The 19,451-nt window shown below is 35.7% G+C and overlaps 1 protein-coding gene across 2 annotated transcripts in view; it reads left to right on the plus strand.

The window, feature by feature from the left end:
• Bcap29 (B cell receptor associated protein 29) overlaps window positions 1-19,451 on the plus strand; it is a 44,213-nt gene that overhangs the window by 347 nt on the left and 24,415 nt on the right. For both annotated transcript variants that reach the window (XM_010634070.3, XM_010634071.3), the window contains exons 2-6: window positions 135-240; window positions 2,530-2,630; window positions 12,038-12,188; window positions 13,342-13,477; window positions 17,879-17,987. In XM_010634070.3, the coding sequence (XP_010632372.1) occupies window positions 149-240; window positions 2,530-2,630; window positions 12,038-12,188; window positions 13,342-13,477; window positions 17,879-17,987 (589 nt within the window). In that variant the 5' untranslated portion in view covers window positions 135-148. The remainder of the gene's footprint in view (window positions 1-134; window positions 241-2,529; window positions 2,631-12,037; window positions 12,189-13,341; window positions 13,478-17,878; window positions 17,988-19,451) is intronic.

Below are 19,451 nucleotides of genomic sequence, written 5' to 3' on the forward strand. Positions count from 1 at the left end.
CTGGGGGACCCGGGGTCGAAGGCGGGAGGCACGGCCTCCGGAGAGATCCCGCCGGCGGCCCGGACTCCGCGCTCCGGGGCCTCTGACCTCGTTTCTTCCGAGGAGAGAAGTAAAATAAGCGTTTCTCTGTTTAGGTGCGAAGACAAAAATGACAATCCAGTGGGTGGCAGTTGCAACCTTTCTGTATGCCGAAATAGGACTCATTTTACTCTTCTGTGTACCTTTCATTCCTCCTCAGAGGTAGGAAACCCTCCTGTCGTTAACAGTAAATGCTTGATGAGCTCCTGCAGCCTGCGGAGAGTGATAGGAAAGACGTTGAGATAAAAAGTTCTGAGCGCCCACTGTATAAAAGGTGCTCTTTTAAAATATCGTTTTGCATAATTATGTGTACACATGAAGCCATTCTTTTCTCACTTCTCAAAGGAAAAGAGCCCAGCGCTTTTGTGTCTGTTGATTACCGATACACTAAAACAGTGCTTGTACTTCTGACACCTATCCTGTCGTGTCATCAGATTTTATCTTTTATAACCCTGAACTGAAGCAGTGGGGTAAATAAAAATAAGTGGATAAACTGTTTGCAGTACAGCATGGGTACAAAAATGTGTAATTGAAGCAATGAAATGGCAATTTAGAAACCGAAAACAAAAAAATATTCTTAGTTTTGGCCTTACGTAAGCAAGAAATAGTTTCATGAATGGCAATTTTACCACATTTTACAGTGTTTCACCCAGAATTAATGAATGTATATTAAAAAGGGCTGGATATGAACTTATCAAACCATGTCTTTAATTAGTACTAAACATTTTACTCTTAAGCGTTGACTCACTTTATCCTTATAACAATGTACTCACTAGGAGTTTAGTTTTAGATCCAGGAATTGGATAGTGTGGATGATGAAACACATTTGTTTTGTTTGTTTGTTTGTTTGTTTGTTCGTTTTTTGAGACAGGGTCTCACTATGCAGTTGAGACTGACCTGGAACTCACTATGTAGCCCAGGCTGGTCTCGAACTCATAGTGATCCACTTGCCTCAACCTCCTGAGAGGGCAGATGACCAGGCTGAGGTCCCCTCACTGATCCACAGAAAAGTATGGCTTTTAGTCCAGTGCTCTCAGTTCCTCACACTGACTCTTCTTTGAAATGTTTAATAACACCTGTTTTCCTTTCTGATAGTATTTACAACAAAAGAACCCCATATATTGAAAAAAAAAATCTTTTGTGTAAACATTTCATTTATAAAGAAGGCATAAGGATTTGAAGCATCTTTTCTAAGTTGATCTTTTTCTCCATCAAAGTGATTCATAAATTATAGATCACTCTTTTTCTTCCTGCCAATTAGTTTTTTACCCATCTTGATCAAGTATCTATTAGATATGTATATATATGCACATGATATCAATGCTCTCATATACAAATAAAAGTAAGAAAATATGGTAAATTTACAGTATGTCCCTGCAGTGTGTATATTAACATCTTTACCCTTGTTATATGGATCACCATGGTCTTCAAAGAAAAGACCTCAGTCTTCCTTTAATTGCCGGTCTTTTCTCAGATAACCCAGTGGTTAAAGGCACATGCTGAGAAATCACTGCTTGAGTTTATATCCCAACTTACTGTTGCTCTTCAATCCATCTAGACTATTTATGTTCCCATCTCATTTCCTCTGTGTTCAGATCTTTATTTGGGTAGAAGGCAAATCACATGATTATATATACATATGTGAAAATTACATAGGTATATACAAACATAAACATTAACCAAGGTGTGTGTGTGTATACACAACTTTTTTTACCTTTATATATGTGTTTGTTTTTTGTTTATGGTACTGGGGATCACACTTGGGACCTTGTGCTTTCGAGGCAAGTGGTAGAACCACTGAGCTAAATCCCTGGCTATATATGTCTGTGTGTGAGATAATTTTTTTACATACCTTATGGTTAAAGTAGAGAAACTCCTTTACCTGAAGATATTAAAAATGTACTACACAAAATAAATGTGCAGTTTAATAAGCCACCTACACCTGAAATGTTGCTAATTGTTATATAAGTAGACTGTCATTTCTGACTCTTAAAATACCTTTTTTAAGTTTTTTTGGTTTGGGTTTGGGGTTTTGTGTTTTTGCTTTTTGGTTTTTTGTGGGGTTTTTTTGTTTGTTTCTTGAGACAGAGAGAGTCTCACTGTGTAGTTCAGGAAGGCCTCAAACTCATGGCATCCTGCCTCAGCCTCCTGAGTGCTGGGACCAAAGGTGTGCACCACCACGCCCTGTACCTTGTGGTAAGGTTTTGCTCATGTATGTTTAAAAGTTATTTTCACATTAAAATGTTTAAGCATCAGGCAAAAGTTTAACAATATAAGATTATTAAACTTAAAAGAGTTGTTTTCTATTTTATTAGATATTCTATGTCATATCAAAGAACTAATCAATATTAAAATTACATTTCTCTAACTCTTTTACTGTACTAAAATGTTGTTTCACTATTTCAAAACCTACTTTATTTTTATACCTAATATAATTGTATTGCTTAACAGATGGCAGAAGATTTTGTCATTTAATGTCTGGGGTAAAATTGCAACATTTTGGAACAAGGCTTTCCTAACAATTATAGTCCTATTGATTGTTCTATTTCTAGGTAAGTAATAAATTCCCTCCTTTGAATATGCATAACTCTGGTTCTTTTTTAATGAATTCCTTGGTTTTTAATTATAGACATTGCTGTTGACATGCAGTTGACTTTATGCAGTGTACTGATAGTAGAGGAGATACTGATATGTTGATACACAATTGATACTTCTCTACATGCAGAAGCAAAAATTTCTGGAGAGTGCAGAGGTTCTTAACATCTTTTAGATTGTTTAAAGATTACATCAATTACATCAAGGCATAGCCAGGCTTTTCAGAGTTGCCAGCAGTTATTTCTCATGGTTACTAGTTACACAGTTCTTTGTTACAGTGGTATCCTAGCGCTCTTAGGAAATAAAGAAATAGGTTCTTTAGGTTCTAAAAAAGAATCGTAGATGCAAAGTATGACTCTTGATTGGATCCTAGTATCTTAATATGTATGTGCACATATTCCAAAATCCAAAAATATCCTAAATCCAAAACTCTTCTGGTCCCATACCTTTTGGATGAGGAATAGGTTTTCATCCTATTTGAAATTTTCATGATAACATTATTTTAGAAATTAAAAGTAGAGCTTTAGGTTCTTGTCAAAACAAAAGTCCATGAGTTTTAATAATCACCATGGTTTTTTGGAAGTAATACTGAGTTCATAGAAATTGACTTGTCTAAGATCATCCGACTATTTCTTGAAGTATCACTTCCTGGCAGGTCAGCTTTTTCTTTCCCCTCTGTTTTTTTGAGATAGAATATCTCTGTGTAGTTTAGACTGGCCTTGAACTCATGATGTAGCCCAAGCTGGCCTAAAGCTCACTGTGATTCACCTGCCTTGGCCTCCCAAGTGCTGGGATTATAGACATGTCCCACCATGTCCACTTCAGCAGTTTGGCTTTTGATACATGTTACAGAACATGTTATCCTTCAGAATTCCCTCAGAGTTATGTTGTGGGTTAAGTTTTACTGGGGCCAACCTGGGACTATAACCACCACGGTTGTTTGACACTATTTTGTGAGAAAATTGATTGCATGTTCCACACTACCAACCTCTGAAATAGAATCAATCCTCTTTATAAAACTGAACATCTGTTGTGAAGAGGGTATAATATTGTTAAAATAGGAAGGTGATTATATCACGTAGTGAATGGGTTTGCCTCATTTCAGAATGTCAATATTCGTCTCATGGTCTATTAATATTAATGCAGTGAATCTCCAGCTATATAATAAAGCATAGTAAACTAGTAAGGTTAAAGAAAACTGGTCCCTACCCTACTTCAACTAGCTAGATGACCTTTGGAATGTCAGTTCATCTCTCTGAGTTATTCACCTGTGACATAAAGAGAAAGAGATAATCTCAGCATCTCCAGCTAGCTCTAGAGGAGTATTAGGAAATTCATACTCTAAAATTATCCTCAGAATTTGTACTGAAGGCTGTTACTTACCTGTGTAAGAGAGGAGAGCTGTGGTTCAGGTTCTTTTGCTTACAACTGTGTAAGAGAGGAGAGCTGTGGTTCAGGTTCTTTTGCTTACATATACCAGAAGCCAATTTGCACTCACTTGATCAAGGAGAAATTGTAATAAAATACAAGGTTGTTTCAGAGCAGCTCAAGCAGGGAAAGAAGAAACCACATTCCAGGGACGGACTGCTGCTAAGAACTGAAATGCCCTTCCCTTATCCTTGCATGTCTGTGTTTGTCTCCTTCATTCTTATCTCTGTATACTCTTGATTCTCCATCCTAGAGACAGAAAATAGGCACACACAGCTGCCAGATGTTATCACTTCAACCGTGTACAGTACAAAGATTAATTAGCCATCTCTGAATCCCAATTTTAAGCTCCAAGAAAAAAAAATCGGTCCACTTAACACTGTAACCACTCTTAATCTGGAAAGCTTTAGTAAGAGTGCCACAAAACAGAATCCTGACATCTGCAGGTAGAATAGGTAATTCTGCTCCATTAACGTCATGAGTAGTTAAGGCAGCCAGATAAAACTTACCTTTAAATTTCAGGATCTTTATCTCAAAGTGAGGTTATAGTGCCTGCTTCCTTAAGGTGTTTTAAGGTTTTATTGCAGTAATACATGTGAAGTGCATAATGCAGAATCCTAGTCCACTAAAAATGATGTAATTCATATCTAGTAGATCACTTGAGCTTAATTTATATTTTGTTTGTGGAATGTGTTTCATTTTTCTTATTGATCTGTCTCTATTAAGTAACTATTATAAAGTGTATATATTTCTGGAACCAATAATGACAAATCTTGTATGTATGTCTGTTGTGTATAAATTTAAGTTGAGCTGGGGATTTAGCTCAGTGGAGCTGCTGCCTGCCTTACAAGCGTAAGGTCCCGAGTTTGGTCCCCCATACAAATAAATAAATTAGGAAACAGGAAAATACGTATAAGGTGTGATTAAAACTGAATGTTCAACAACCCTTTTAATTTATTACAGTGAAAGATATTAATCCCCCTCAGAATACTACCCTCACTTCAGACACATTTATCTGATCATTCTTGCCACTTTTTGAAATAGTTTTGGAAGTCCCCTTTCATGAGTATCTTCAGTTGCGCAGTCATGGCTGCCTCAGTGTCCTAAATTGATTCAAAATATTTACCCTTTGTAGTCATTTTGACCTTGGGGAACAGGCAGATCTCACACAGTGCCATATCTGGTGAATAAAGCAGATGAAGAAACACTAGTGATTTTATGAGCCTCCCTTTCCATTGGATGGCATTCAGCAGCAGTAGTGTTGTATTTTTTTTTAATCACACCTCATAGAGAGACTTCCCAAAAAAGAACATTTTTAGAACTGCTTCAGAAAGTGACAAGAATGATGGGATATGTGTGTTCAAAACAAGGGGAAGCATTTCAAGGCAGTTCATGGAAATGTGTTTTTTACTGATATATTTTTAAAATGTATACATTCCCCAGATATGTTTAGTATTAGCAGAAGTACATTCCAGATGGGGCCAGGGATTTAGCTCAGTGGTTCTGCCGCCTTCTTCACAAGCACAAGGTCCCAAGTTTGATCCCCAATACAAAAAAAAAAAGACTATTTTCACATGATTTATAGAAAACTGATTACATGCCATGCCCTTCCCTTGTCACTGACCTCATTCCATGTTTCAGACATAGTTTCGTTGATATAATGTAAAAGAGATCTACTCTACAAGTGTGTTTATATGACCATTTATTCTCAAACTTCACTAATACTGGCTAGCCTTTTTGTTTCATTGGCCCTTTGTGGTCAGCATGCTCTTACTATCTTATTGAAGCAATATGAAGAATGACAAACATAAAACTGCTAATAAGCAAGAGGAAACCAGCACTTTGGGAAGCTGAGACAGGAAGATCACAAATTTGAGCCAACCTGAGCAACTTAGTGACTTAGCAAGATCCTGTCTCAAAAGAAAAAAGGGCTCAGCGTGTTTTACAGTGCAAAAGCACTGGGTTCAGTCCACCATACCGCAGAGCAGGAAAAAAAAAAGAAGCCAGATGCAGTGGTACACGCCTGTAACCCCAGCTACTCAAGAAGTGAAGGCAGGAGAATCACAAGAAGCCAGCCTAGCAACTTTGTAAGGTCCTATCTCAAAATTATGAAAAGATCTGGGGATTTAGCTTGGTGATACAGCTCAGTGGTAAAATGTTTGCCTAGCATGTACAAAGCTCCACATTCATTCCCCAGTACCATCAAAAAAATAAAAGAGTGCTGGGGATTTAGCTCAGTGTCACTGCACCTGCCTCGCAAGCTCAAAATCCTGAGTTTAATTCCCGGTAACAAAAATTAAAAATAAATAAGAGTACATCCCATTCCATCCCATCCCACCCCCCACCAGAGATCTTTCTCAGGACCTTGCACTTGCAAGTTGCCATTGAGCTAAATCCCCAGCCCTAAGAGTACATTTTTTTAAAAGACCATCAAAGAGACCATTTTATGTAACTCTATGCAGATACATTTGTGAAAACCTGGGGTAATATTGCAGAAAATAGAACTTGCCAAGTGAATCCCAGTAGATATATAAAACATACAGACCAGTTTTCATAAAAGAAATATAATGTTATGATGAAGGACCACTACTACTTCAGAAAAACATAAAACTAGATTGCTTTGCAATCAGTTCTACCTTCACTTTGAAAAACCAGATAATACCAATATTGAACTTGTCTAGAAGTTAGAAAAAGAAAACTTAAAACAAATTTTAGGAAGCCGGGGAAAAAGCAAGTTCTGGCACTGAAAGTAAACTAGAACAAACAAATCAAATAGTATATCAGATTAATAGTATATGATACAGAGAATTCTTTTAAGCAGCTCATATTTTAAGAACAATAAGGATTGTAATAAAATATAAAACTTCAGTTGGTAGTTTTATGGTTAGAAATTTTAAAACTTTTATGTATGTTGCAGCATAGAGCAAATAAGTTTTAATACTATTAGAAGCTAAGATCTTCAGTGACAGAAACAAAAACAACACACAATTATAAAACCAAAAAATTAAGAATTTTATAATTTTGGAGTGTATTATTTGGGTTTTAGTTTGGGGTGATAGTCATGTGGGACTAGATGGATGTAGATTGCCTGATAATGTGATATACTAAATACCACTGGTTGTTTAAACTGGTTGATTTAATTTTATATGAATTTCACCCCAGTTAAAACTCTGGGAGACTGAGACAGGAGGATTGCCAAGTTTGAGCCCAGCCTGGGCAACTGAGTGACTCAGCGAGTCTCCATCACAAAATAGGAAAACGGCTGGCAGACATAGCTCAGTGCAAAGGTCCGTGGTTCAATCCCCAGTACCACAATAATAAAAGTCAATAAAGTGAATTTAAAAAAAAAAAAGACTGGTATTAGCAATGACAAAGGAAATTTATATTAGACTAACCCTTTCATGATTAAAAATTCTGAACCCTAGGTAAAATGTGAGAAAAGTATTTGATGCCTGGTAGTATAACCAAAAGCAAGCAGAAAGAAGAGGTTAGTCCTTACAGAGGAAATCACACTGGATGTGATCACTCTTTTATAACTTGTTTGTTTGTTTGTTGAAACAGGGCCTCACTGTAGTTCAGGCTGGACTGTAGCTCACTAGGTAGCCTCAAATTCATAGTGATTCTCCTGCCTTAGCCTCCCAAGTACTGGGATTACAAGCATGTGCCACCCTGCCCCGCTTTTTATGGCTTCTTTTCCAACCACTTTACAGTCTACATGGCATGGGCAGCTACAACTCAAAATCGAGTGGCTGCTCTGAAATTATGAGAAAGGCCAAAAATGAAGGGGAAATGTCCAAGACGGCGAGAACCCCAGAAAGGAAACCCAAGATTATGTAAAAACACCCCCCACACACAAATCGTTGGCTGACTCTTTAACCATGGATATGTAGGAAAGATTCCAGGGAGCTTGTGGGGACATTAACAGCTGGGAAGCAGCAAGAACTGACCAGCAATTTTGCCTGCTGCCTACCAAGAAGAGACACTTTGAAGTTTGAGCCTTATATTAGTAATTAGCATGGTAAAGACTTTGAAATTTTTCTACTAAAATTATATAAAGATTTGTTCCTTAGGAATAGAGCCTGTGTACCAGGAATTAAAAAATTACTAAAGTAAAAATTAAGCCAAGCAGACTTACCCTTTAAAAAGTAAAATAATTAGTCAGTTACAATAGCCTACACCCAACTCGCTGGGAGGCTGGATCAGGAAGATCACGAGTTTGAGCCTAGCCTAGGCAACTTTGACTTAGAGAGACTCTGTCTCAAATTTTTAAAAGATTTAAAGAAGGCTAGTACATGGGCCAGGGATTTAGCTCAGTGGTGCCGCCACATGCCTCGCAAGTGCAAGGACCCAAGTTGGATCCCCGGTACCAAAGGAAAAAAAAAAAAAAAAAAAAAAAAAAAAAAAAATAGTACATCACCCAATCCATACAGATGCTAGAAAATAGAAAACAGTAACATATACCAAGAAAATGACTATGTGTTTGGAAGTCAGACAAGATACTTGTCAATAATCCTTGGGTCAAAGAACACACAAGAAAAATTAGAGAATACTTTAAGTGAATAATGAAAATATATAAAATTTGTGGTATGTCACTAAAGCACTGCTTAGAGGAAAATGTATAGTTTTTATGTTTATTAGGGAAAAAATTTTTAAATGACTGATCTTGCTTTCTACCTTAATAATATTCACTCTTTATTTTTTTAAATTAACAAATTAGGATTAGAAGGAAAATCCCTTATTGTGAAGAATCTGCCCTACCAAAAAAGCCTCAAGCTAGCATCATACTTTTTTAAATATTGAAAACTTCCCCAGAACACTGAGAATAAGGCAAGGATATTAAGTTTTACTGTTTGTATTCATTAAGTAATAGATGTCCTAATCAAGATAACAAGAAAAGAAAGTAGAAGGGATAAGTTTACAAAGGAAGAAGTAAAACAACCCTTATTTGCAGATAAAATTATTGGCGGGGGGGGTTCGTTTTGTTTTTTATTTTGAAACAGACTCTCACTTGTCCAGAATGGGCTCAAACTTGTGATCTTGCTATCTCAGTATTGGGATTGTAGGCATGTACTACCACATCTGGCTGATATGATTGTTTTGGTAGAAACCCCTTAAGTATCTACAAGGAAGGTACTATGTAAAAGAAATTAATGTAGTGGAGTCACATAAAGTCAAATGCAAAAATTAATTTTGTGTCCATGCTACAAATACTAAACAAATGGAAAATAGAATTTTTAGAAATTCCTTTTATAAGTTTACCAAGAAGCCTAAAATAGTCTTTATAAATTATATATAAGAGCTCTATACTGAAAACTACAGAAACATTGTTCGAAATTTTAAAAGATCAAAATAAATGGAGATATTTTCATCAGTAGGAAGACTCAATATTATTAAAATATTCATTCTTCCAAAATCAATCAGTGCATTCTGCAGAGTCCCAGTCAAAATCCCTATAGGCATTTTTATGGATATTGACCAGTTGTTTCTAAAATTTATGAAGAGAGGCAGAAAACTCATAACATCTAAATAAAAGAAATCTTTTCAGACACATAATTGGAGGGCTAATTGCAAAACACGTAAAACTTTATACTACAGAAATCTTAGTCATTGTCTCTGATAATTAATTTTATATCTCAACATGAGTCTGCCACAGTGCCGAGATATTTGATCAGACATTATCTTGAATATTTCTGTTAATTTTAGGTAAAATTAATATGTAAATAAGTGGACTTTGACCAAAGCAAATTATACTCTCCATAATATGGAAGGGTGTTATCCAGTCATGTGAAGGCCTTAACAGGACAAAGACTGACTTCCCTAAGCAGAAGAAATTCCGCTGGCAAACTAACTCTTCCCTGGGTCTCCAGCCTGCAGTTCTGACCTGAAGATTATGGACTTACCAAGCCTTCATGTGAGGCACTTCATTAAAATCAACCAACCAACCAACCCTGACCCACACAACCTCTTTCTTCAGTCCTCTTTCCCTCTCTTCACACACACACTCTAATGGTGTTGTTTGTCTGGAGAACCCAATTAATACATGATCTTCTTAAAACCAAATAATGAAAGTCAAAGTATGAAGGATTCCTGCTACTATATTAAACCAATACTAAATCTTTATAGCTAGGCATTTTCCATCGAAAGACCAAAGAGGAGTTAAACTATGTGTGATGAATGTTCAATCTCAGTTTGAAAAAAAAAAATCTGCAAAAGAAATTTGGGGAACAAATAAAGGCAAATAACTTACTTTGAAAATGGATGAAGGATCTGAATATATGTTTCTCTACAGATGACAGACAGATGGTCAGTAAGCACTTGAAAAGACATTCAACATCATTAGTCATCAGAAAATGCCACTTCACTCATACTAGGTTGTCTCTAATAAAAAAGATAGATAATAACAAATGTTGCTGAGGATGTGGAGAAACTGGAACCATTTTGTACTGCTTGTGGGAATGTAAAATGGTACAGCTGCTTTGGAAAAAATTTCCTCAGAAAGTTAAACAGAAAGAGTACCCATGTGGCCTAGCAGTTCTACTCCTAGGTATGTACCAGGAGGAATGAAAACATGACCACACAAAATGAGTACATGGACATTCCTAGCAGCATTTCCATAAGAGTCAAAAAGTAGAAACAACCCAAATGTCCATCAGCTGATGAATATATCCATTCAACAAAAAGTGTTGTATCTGTACAATGGAATATTATTTAGCCATAAAAAGTAATGATATATACTGTGTATACTATAACAGATGAACCTTGAAAAAGCATTACGTTAAGTGAAGGAAATACTAGCGTAGTAATACGTTTATATGTAGTGTACGGAATAAGCAGATCAGTACAGACAGAATGGTTGTTACGAATTGGAGTAGAGCGCCAGGGATTTAGCTCAGTGGTTTCGCCGCCTGCCTTGCAAGCGCAAGGGCCCGAGTTCAATCCCCGGTACCAAAAAAAAAAAAAAGAATTGGAGAGAGGAATCATGGATATAGAGTTTCTTTAGTGGATGATGAAGATGTTATGAAATTAGATAGTGATAGTCACAGAAGTATTTAGTATTATGAATATACTAAAAAGGTCATTTTATGGTATGTGAATTATATTGCAGTAAAGCCGCTATAAAATATAAAGTCAAACAGTCAAAATGGCTTCAGTTCTCTTAACAGAAGTTCTTTTCCTTTTGTGGCCAAAATTCTTTCCCAAGAATGCTGATGGTCATGTGAAAGGGTTACAGTAGAATAGCTTGTTTTTGCCTCTATTGGCAGATCTAAGGCAGATCTGCAGGACGTGGAAGAATCCAGTGACTAAGAGTGCACTAAATATAGATCCTCATAAACTCCTTTCTGTTTTCTGCTGGAAAGAAACAGTTCCCTAGATCTAAAAGTGCATCAAAGGACCAGCTATCTGAGCATGTCCAGTAGCAAGTTCCACCACTTGCTAGTTGGGGAGGTATGTGCCACCATAGGTCAAATCCCATCTTAATAAATCTATACCAGGAAATTTCAAAGGAACCAACTATTTGTAAAATCTCAGTTATTTAATAGACATAATAAAATGCTAGTACTATAAGAGAAATAGTGTCTCATGGAATTGTTATTTATACCTATTAACTGTTAATAGGTTAAATTTGGTCACAAGGGGTAGAGTAAAAGATGAAATAGTTTGTAGACTAGCAAAAGACAGCAGTAGAGTGATGGTAATTCTATATGAGTGATTTAAAGTAAAATACCATAGTAGTTTGTAATCTGCCACTAATATCCCTTTGCAAAGTACCTACTTGCAGCTGTTACTTCCCCAGCTACCAAAGGAAAGATAGAAACCCCTACCCAAATGCCATCATTGAAAAGTTTGATAATTTATTCTAAAATTATATTAAAATTGTTTGTAATAACTTTATATTCTTAAAAACCAAAAGCAATGTTTTCTGTTTTTCTGATAGATGCTGTCAGAGAAGTGAGGAAATATTCCTATGCTCATTCCCTTGAGAAGATCTCAACCGCTAAAACTAGCGCCTATGAACATACCCAGATGAAACTTTTCAGATCTCAAAGAAATCTTTACATTTCAGGATTTTCATTATTTTTTTGGCTGTAAGTAGAAGCACACTTTTAATTTTAAAACATTACTTAGGTTTTTCTTTCTCATTTTTTTCTACCTATGTCACAGTCATTTTACTGAACTAACATCTTCATGAAAGAACTCAAATTATATTCTCAAATGAATAATAGCTACAGCTCATAGGTCTGCTAGTTCCATCGGTCCTTGAATGCCCGGGGCCCCCGCCTCTCTCTGGAGTCTTCTCTCACACTGTTTTCTGATGTGTCTAATACAATTCCACCCCATTCACCTTCACCATTTATTTATTCATTCCTGTCTGCAGCAAACGGAGTGTTATGACATGCCCAGCTCCTTCCTACGTCAAGGGCTTCGTGCAGCCATTTCTTCTGCCAGCACTCTTCCTTTCCTCTTCACCTGGCTAACTCCCACTCTTCCTCAGCCTCTTTCTCAGGGAATCCTTCTGTAGCCATCATTCCTCCCAAAGCAGATGGGTCTTCCGCTCTTTTAGAATATGTATATACGTAACTTTCTGGTATCATTCACAAATAATACTGTTTTAAAGCCATGCCTCCTCACTAGAATTTGAACTCCTTAAGGTCGTTTTCTACACTAAGTTCATTTTCTGTGGTGTCTCCAGCACCTGATGCAGTGTTTAACACTTAACAGTTCCTCAGGAAATACCTGCTGAATAAATAATTGAAGCAGTTAATTACAGTTTCAAACACTAGAAGTTACACATAAACATATGAATGAGCAGTTTTTTGGCTTGGCCAACCTTATACAGTGCTCTTTGGAAAATTCTGACAAAGGCCAAAAAAATTTTTTCTCTTCCTGACCTTGCCATAATTCTCCTGTTTCTACTGTTACCAGCTGGTGGCCTCCACAGGAAAAATAGTAAGTACCACTGTATGCACAAATCTCTAGGTTAAGTGCCCCTAGAACCACAAAAATGAAAAGAGAAAAGTGCCACTGGACCTGTATATTCCCCTGATATTCCAATTATAGTCTTCTAACAAAGATTCTAAAGCAATGAGACATAGGCTTGTTTTAGCTGAGACTTACATTTGTCTTTTTTTTTTCCAATGTGTTCCATTTTTAATATCATCTTCACCACCACACCTCTGCCTAACTGGGAAGGCACTGGACCATCTGGTTGTGAGCTATTCTGAATTTTTTTCTCCTCAGGGTGTTGAGACGTCTGGTTACACTTATTACTCAGCTGGCAAAAGAACTGGCAAACAGAGGAGTACTTAAAACTCAAGCAGAAAATACTAATAAGGCTGCCAAAAGATTCATGGAAGAGAATGAAAAACTAAAACAGGTACTTCATTTTCTTTGTAATAATTTATATAAATATTGTTGATATTCCAAAGAAGTGATATATTATTTTTCAACACCAAAAGGAGTATTTTCATGATTTATTGGCAGAAAATGACCACAAATAGCAATATGATTCTATTGAATGGTTATTTCAAAAGTATTTTTACTCTTTAGATTTGCTTTTTTCCAACAGTAAATTAATGCCATTGGACTTATTTCCTTTGACTTCAAGGGAGTGTGAATTTCAGTCCTCCCTGCACTACTATTAATTTTATCTCACACCTAAATCTCTACAATTCTATTTGTTTCTTTTTCAGTTAGATCATTTATTTAGAAACCAGAGGGAATTTATTGCTGCTAGATCGATGATTGCATATCACATTTAAAGTCTTTAATCTGATGATGCTAATGATATCTCTTCTCTGAGAACCTGATGCCATCTTTCCCTGACATTTAGGGGAGAGTGGATCGTGTACTGGTGCCTTTACCCCATTGACTAAAAAGAACCACAGATGGAAAAATGAAAGATGCAAAATTACTTTAGGTATTTTTTTCTTAAATTTAAAAGTTAGGAGTCAGATCTCATAGTAGTGTTTTTAGTTCATTTTAAGGCCTGTACGTTTCACTATTGCTTCTTAGGAAAAAAAAAAAAAAAACTCAACGGAACTATTCAGAAGTAAGGGAAATTTTCTAAAAGTGTTCCTAAAATGATGGAATATGATTGTTTTTCTATAATGAAATGCAAACAGCATTATACATTACACTGTTATGTAAGAAGTATTTTTGAGTCTACCATAGAGAATTAAAATCCTTGTTTAAGTCCAGAAGCCCAGCCTCTGACACAAGAGCTATAAGCACTACCTTTCATCAGTTCTAAAAGTTAGCTATTATGTGGCACAATATAAAGCTTTCTAAAATCTATTAAATGAGGCAAACTAACTGCAAAAAGTTGAATGACGCTACACTATCAAGATCACCTATTCAAACCCCATGTTTTATTTTTTATAGTATTTGTCTCACTTAGTCTATAACAAAAAATTAAAGACCTCTTTTCATAAAAACAGAATTCAAAAGTGTTTCGAGTTGTCCATTTCCAACATAATTTAAGTAAACTTTGGAAGTATAAGAACCAGCTAATATTTTGCTTTACTTTGAAAGTATAAGAACCAGCTAATATTTTGATTTGCTTTGTGCTGTTTTTTAAAACCGTCTATTGATGGCTTGTAAATTTCCTTTTCTAAAAACAATTCCTAGAAATCAAGGTGTTGATATTTTCTATATTCAAAATCAAACAAACTGTTATTTTTTGTTTTTTGTGGAATGTTTCAGCAACATAATAATTTTGTTGTACCTTGAAATTACTTCAATAAATAACAGGTAAACCTTATAGGTTTAATCTCATTTCACAGGGTAAAAATAAAACCACAGTACTAAAAGCTTTGATTACTATATGACAACTAAACTCAAAGATACATAGCCTTGTATTTATGGAAAGGCTTATATGTACCCTTATTGATTTAGAATTATGAACATTGTTTTACAGTAATGAAATTCAACTACTATTAGAATACTGCTTTTTCTCTCTTCAGTTGTTTTCCTATTTTCCACTCTAAGAAAAGGGAAAGTATTTTATAAAGTTTTGATACTACTATTTTTGCCATATGTACCATTAATTAATGTACTTTAATACATCTTGTTCTTGAAAAAAATCACCATCCTCAAAACATTTTTGAAACTGTCACCAAAAGCCAGTTTCCTAGATGGGGGATGTGGCTCAGTGGTAAAGAACTTGCCTAGCATGTTTGAAGCCCTGAGTTCAATTTCTAGCACCAGAAACAACAACAACCAAAAAACCCAGTTACCCTGTAAGGATATTTATTTCGTGGTCATTGGTTCCTTAACCTCCCATGGTTTTTTCCCTCCTTTCTTTTTTTCCTTTCCTTTGATCGTATGCTATCATGGTTGCCTGCTCCCTACACAGCTGTGACCCAATCCTACATGATCAGAGAAAGCACAGGTATGCTAGAAGTACAGGTATGCTAGACTGGAGCCCCAGTACACAGTGGAAAATAAGTCTATGAACTGAACAATCAGTGCTCATAGTGGAATTAATTGACCAATAAGGTGACAATAAAGGCCATAGGTTAGAATGTCAGTTTTCTGGTACCAAGTTTCAAACTTAGGATCTTGTGCTTGCCAGGCAGGTGAGGAACCACTGAGCTACATTCCTGGCCCCCAATCTGAGTACTTCTTGTGGGCTTCAAAATATTAGCTAAGGAAGAATGAAATTGTTAAAATACCTCTTTATTCTCTATCAGAGGTGCATGGCCTAGTGAAAGAGCATTATCCTGAAAACCAAGAGACATGGGTGCTAGTCCCAGCCCTCCCAGTAATTAGCAGTATGACTTGGGGCAGGTTCCCTCCATATGTTCTGAGCTTCCAGGTTCCTTATGTATAAATAATAGTCAACACCATGCCAAGCATCACCTTCAATGCTTCACAGTTAAGGTATTAACTTTCAGTTCTCACAACAGTCCCATGAGGTTTATACCTTATTATCTGCATTTTGTAGATGAGGAAACAGAGGCACGGGAAGGTTAAGTAGCTTGCACAAAATCACAGTCAATAATTGACAGAAAATTGAACCTGAACAGCTTGGCTCTAAATCTACTCTTGTAACCGCATCATTTCATGCATTCAGCTCCTGTGCTAGCCTATAAAATGATTTATTTGTGCCTAAGACCTATTTCTGTTTTGATACTTAGTTAAATAAATGTAATAATGGTGAAAGACTAATCAACATTTAATTTAATGACTCTAAAATGACAGAATGAAGCTTTACTTCTCACTGACTCTTTCCCAGCCACTCAGCAAGGTGGGATAGGGTAGGTGGGACAGTGACCACTACTGTTCTTGTAGATGGTAGCTATTGAATTTTGGATTCCAGGTCTCTTGACCTTTCTCCAGCATGAAGCTACACCTAATGAATCTGGACAATCTTACAGGTGCAGTAATGATAGCTTATTTCTAGATTGACACAAAGCCAAGTTTTCTAAGTCAGTGGCACAATAATTCAACCAGTCACTGTAAAATTCCTGCAGCTCAGTGGTTCTCTTCCAGTTTGGGTAATCACCAAAGATTGTATGAACCAGATTCAGTGAAATAATGGCTAGAATTATTTTGAACTTAAACTAAGCAACAAATTAAAAGAAGTTTGGGGGGTTTTTTTTCCTTGTCCTGCACTTTGAAAAAATTTTTGTTTCAAAAGATATGAGGTCCCTTCTGTTTAGAATAGATTTCAACTTCCTAGTTCTAAAAAACTAATTAAGATTGCATGATATATTCATTAAAGCTTTAATTCCTGCTCTGAGCAGCCCACTTTGTTATACCATTATAGTATTATATTTGATCTTATGCTGGCCTTATCCTTTCTACTAGATTGAAGTTACTTGACATTGGAAGCCATATTTCTTTTATATTTTCATCCCTAATATTATCATACATTATAAAATATTTACATTAGTGATTGCTCCATAAACTTCTGTTTTGTTTAATGTATCCACTTATATTAGAAAAATGAACCACTTTGTAGTGGAAATTATCCTTTAGTTCTATTTAAAATTCTCCTGAGTTGATCTTTTACTTGATTATGGAAGTTGTCAGTATCAGGTTGTTGCCTGATAACAGTGCATGCCGGTGGATACATATATTATTTTTTAAACATTAATTTACCTTTCTCCGTGGTGTTTTTATTTCAGTCAGTTGTTTCATTATTCAGATATTTTCTTCTTGCCTAGCAAAGAAAGGCTACAAATAGTTTTAAAGCTAGAATAGATCTTAAAATATAAAGAACATTATAAAGTATTAACTAAATAAAAGTAATTTGGAGACAGTTGAATGAAAATTAGAATTTTCCAACCATAGAGATGGCCCTGTTATTTCCCCTTACCATCTTCACCCTGACAACATTAAATTCAAATGTAGAATTTGTCAATACAAAAATAGTCTTAAGTAGCTCCTCAGTCAGAACATGACAGCCTTCCAGTTAATATCAGCATCAGAACTGTTTTTCTTTCCTTAGGTTTATATCACATATTTAATTGAGGAAGAAGGATTCATATTATCTAAATGATTTGATAACATAATTATAATTGTAGCCTAACCAGGAATTCTTATTTTCATTTCAGAGGTTTTACCATAGGAAGAAATATTTTGTGTGTGTTTGCCAAATATCAAGTCACTTTTAGAAAAACTACCTTGTAGAAAATTAAAAAATATTAAAAAAGGACAAAGAATTAAATAAAGATCAATAAATTCAGACAGGTTACTTCACTTCATTCCTGTAAGGGTATCTGGCTGTTGCAGTCTAAGCTTACTTCTTCCTCCGACCCTTTTCTGGTAGATCTTGAAAACCCAAAGCCCAGATGAGGAACGTGTTTTGGAAGCAGAAAATAAAAAACTAGTAGAAGACCAGGAAAAACTGAAAACTGAATTAAAGAAGACTTCAGATGGTAACTTTGTGTGCATGTGAAAAAGTGAAAAGACTAACATGTTTTATGCTGTTACACTTCACTGTTTGCCCTAAAACAAAACTAATGCCTAAATGTCCTTCTGGCCAAAATATCAAGGGTGACCTATTTATAAATTCCTGCTCAAATACTAAGATAAAACATTGTTTCAGCCAAGAGAAACATGCTTTGTTATACAGAAAAACATGTAGGTGTTTCAGTTCTGTGTTGTAAATACAAGTGTTCCTGCCTTAGTAAAAGGGCTATGTTCTTAGAAAGTTGCTTATAAACATATTTTTGTGAAATGAGTCATTTTTCCATCATCATATATTCTTTTATAGAAACAATTGCAGGGGGACAAGAAATTACAAGAAGATATATTGCTTTTCTCAATCTCTAGTATTTCCTATCCACTAGATTTTTTTAAAAAAAGTATTTCTTGAAAGAAATGTATAGGCATAGAGTAAGCATCAACCTGGATGTGAGGCCTCATCTAGAAAACTCTGAGTGTGTGTGGTTTAAACCCCAGCAACACTTCCATATGCAGGAACAGATAGAGGAACCTGTCACTGTACAGAGTTAAAAAAGTAATGATTAATGAATAGGCTTGCTCTAGTTTCAAATCTGTTCTGCTTTAAATTGCAGATAAACTAGAGAATATTTAGTGATTGAATCAGGGACCATTATTACCATTTATAAGTTCAGGTTTCTTTTAAGAAGATTTAAGTAATGTTTCCTTTAAGTAGGTCTCAGTACAGTAGAATTTTTCTATAATATATGAGCTTGCTATTACTGGATAGCTGTTGCCATTGTCATAGATACCATTTTTTTTTTCAGCAAGCTGTGTTTGAATTTGAAATTGAAAGTCCAAAGATAACAGCTTAATTCTATAAATGAAACACAAATCCACAGGCGGATATTTTGTGTGATACAAAATTCTTCAGTTACATTCTTATTTTGAGAGAAAGAAGAAGGTAGTTTAGAGGTAGTAAGTTAAAAAATAAATTACCCTTCTAGCCAAGGTGAGATATTATATGGTTGGCGTATACTGTAGCCTGAAATTCAAGAATGTGTTCTACTTAGTACTGTTGCATTTTTATATCCAAACGATTTGTACATGATTAAGAAATTTTAACATTTATATAAAAATGAGTTTAGTAGTCATCTACCCTCAGCATATGCCTGTGATCCTGGCACTCTAGGAAGCTGCAGCAGGAGGCTTGCAAATTCACACCCAGCCTGGGCAACTTAGTGAGACCTTGTCTCAAGATTTTTAAAAAAGGGACCGGGGATTTGATTCAGTGATTCTGCCACCTACCTTGCAAGCTCACAGGTCAGAGTTTGATCCCAGGTTCCCCCCACAAAAAAATGTTAAGGACTCTAGACGTAGCTCATTGCAAAGGGCTTGGGTTCAATCCTCAGTACCACCAAAAAAAAAAAAAAAAAATTGTTATAATCCTTTTAGAC

The sequence above is a fragment of the Fukomys damarensis genome, unplaced genomic scaffold, assembly GCF_012274545.1.
Source record: "Fukomys damarensis isolate Sample0158 unplaced genomic scaffold, DMR_v1.0_HiC HiC_scaffold_4, whole genome shotgun sequence".
NCBI classification, from domain to species: Eukaryota; Metazoa; Chordata; class Mammalia; order Rodentia; family Bathyergidae; genus Fukomys; species Fukomys damarensis.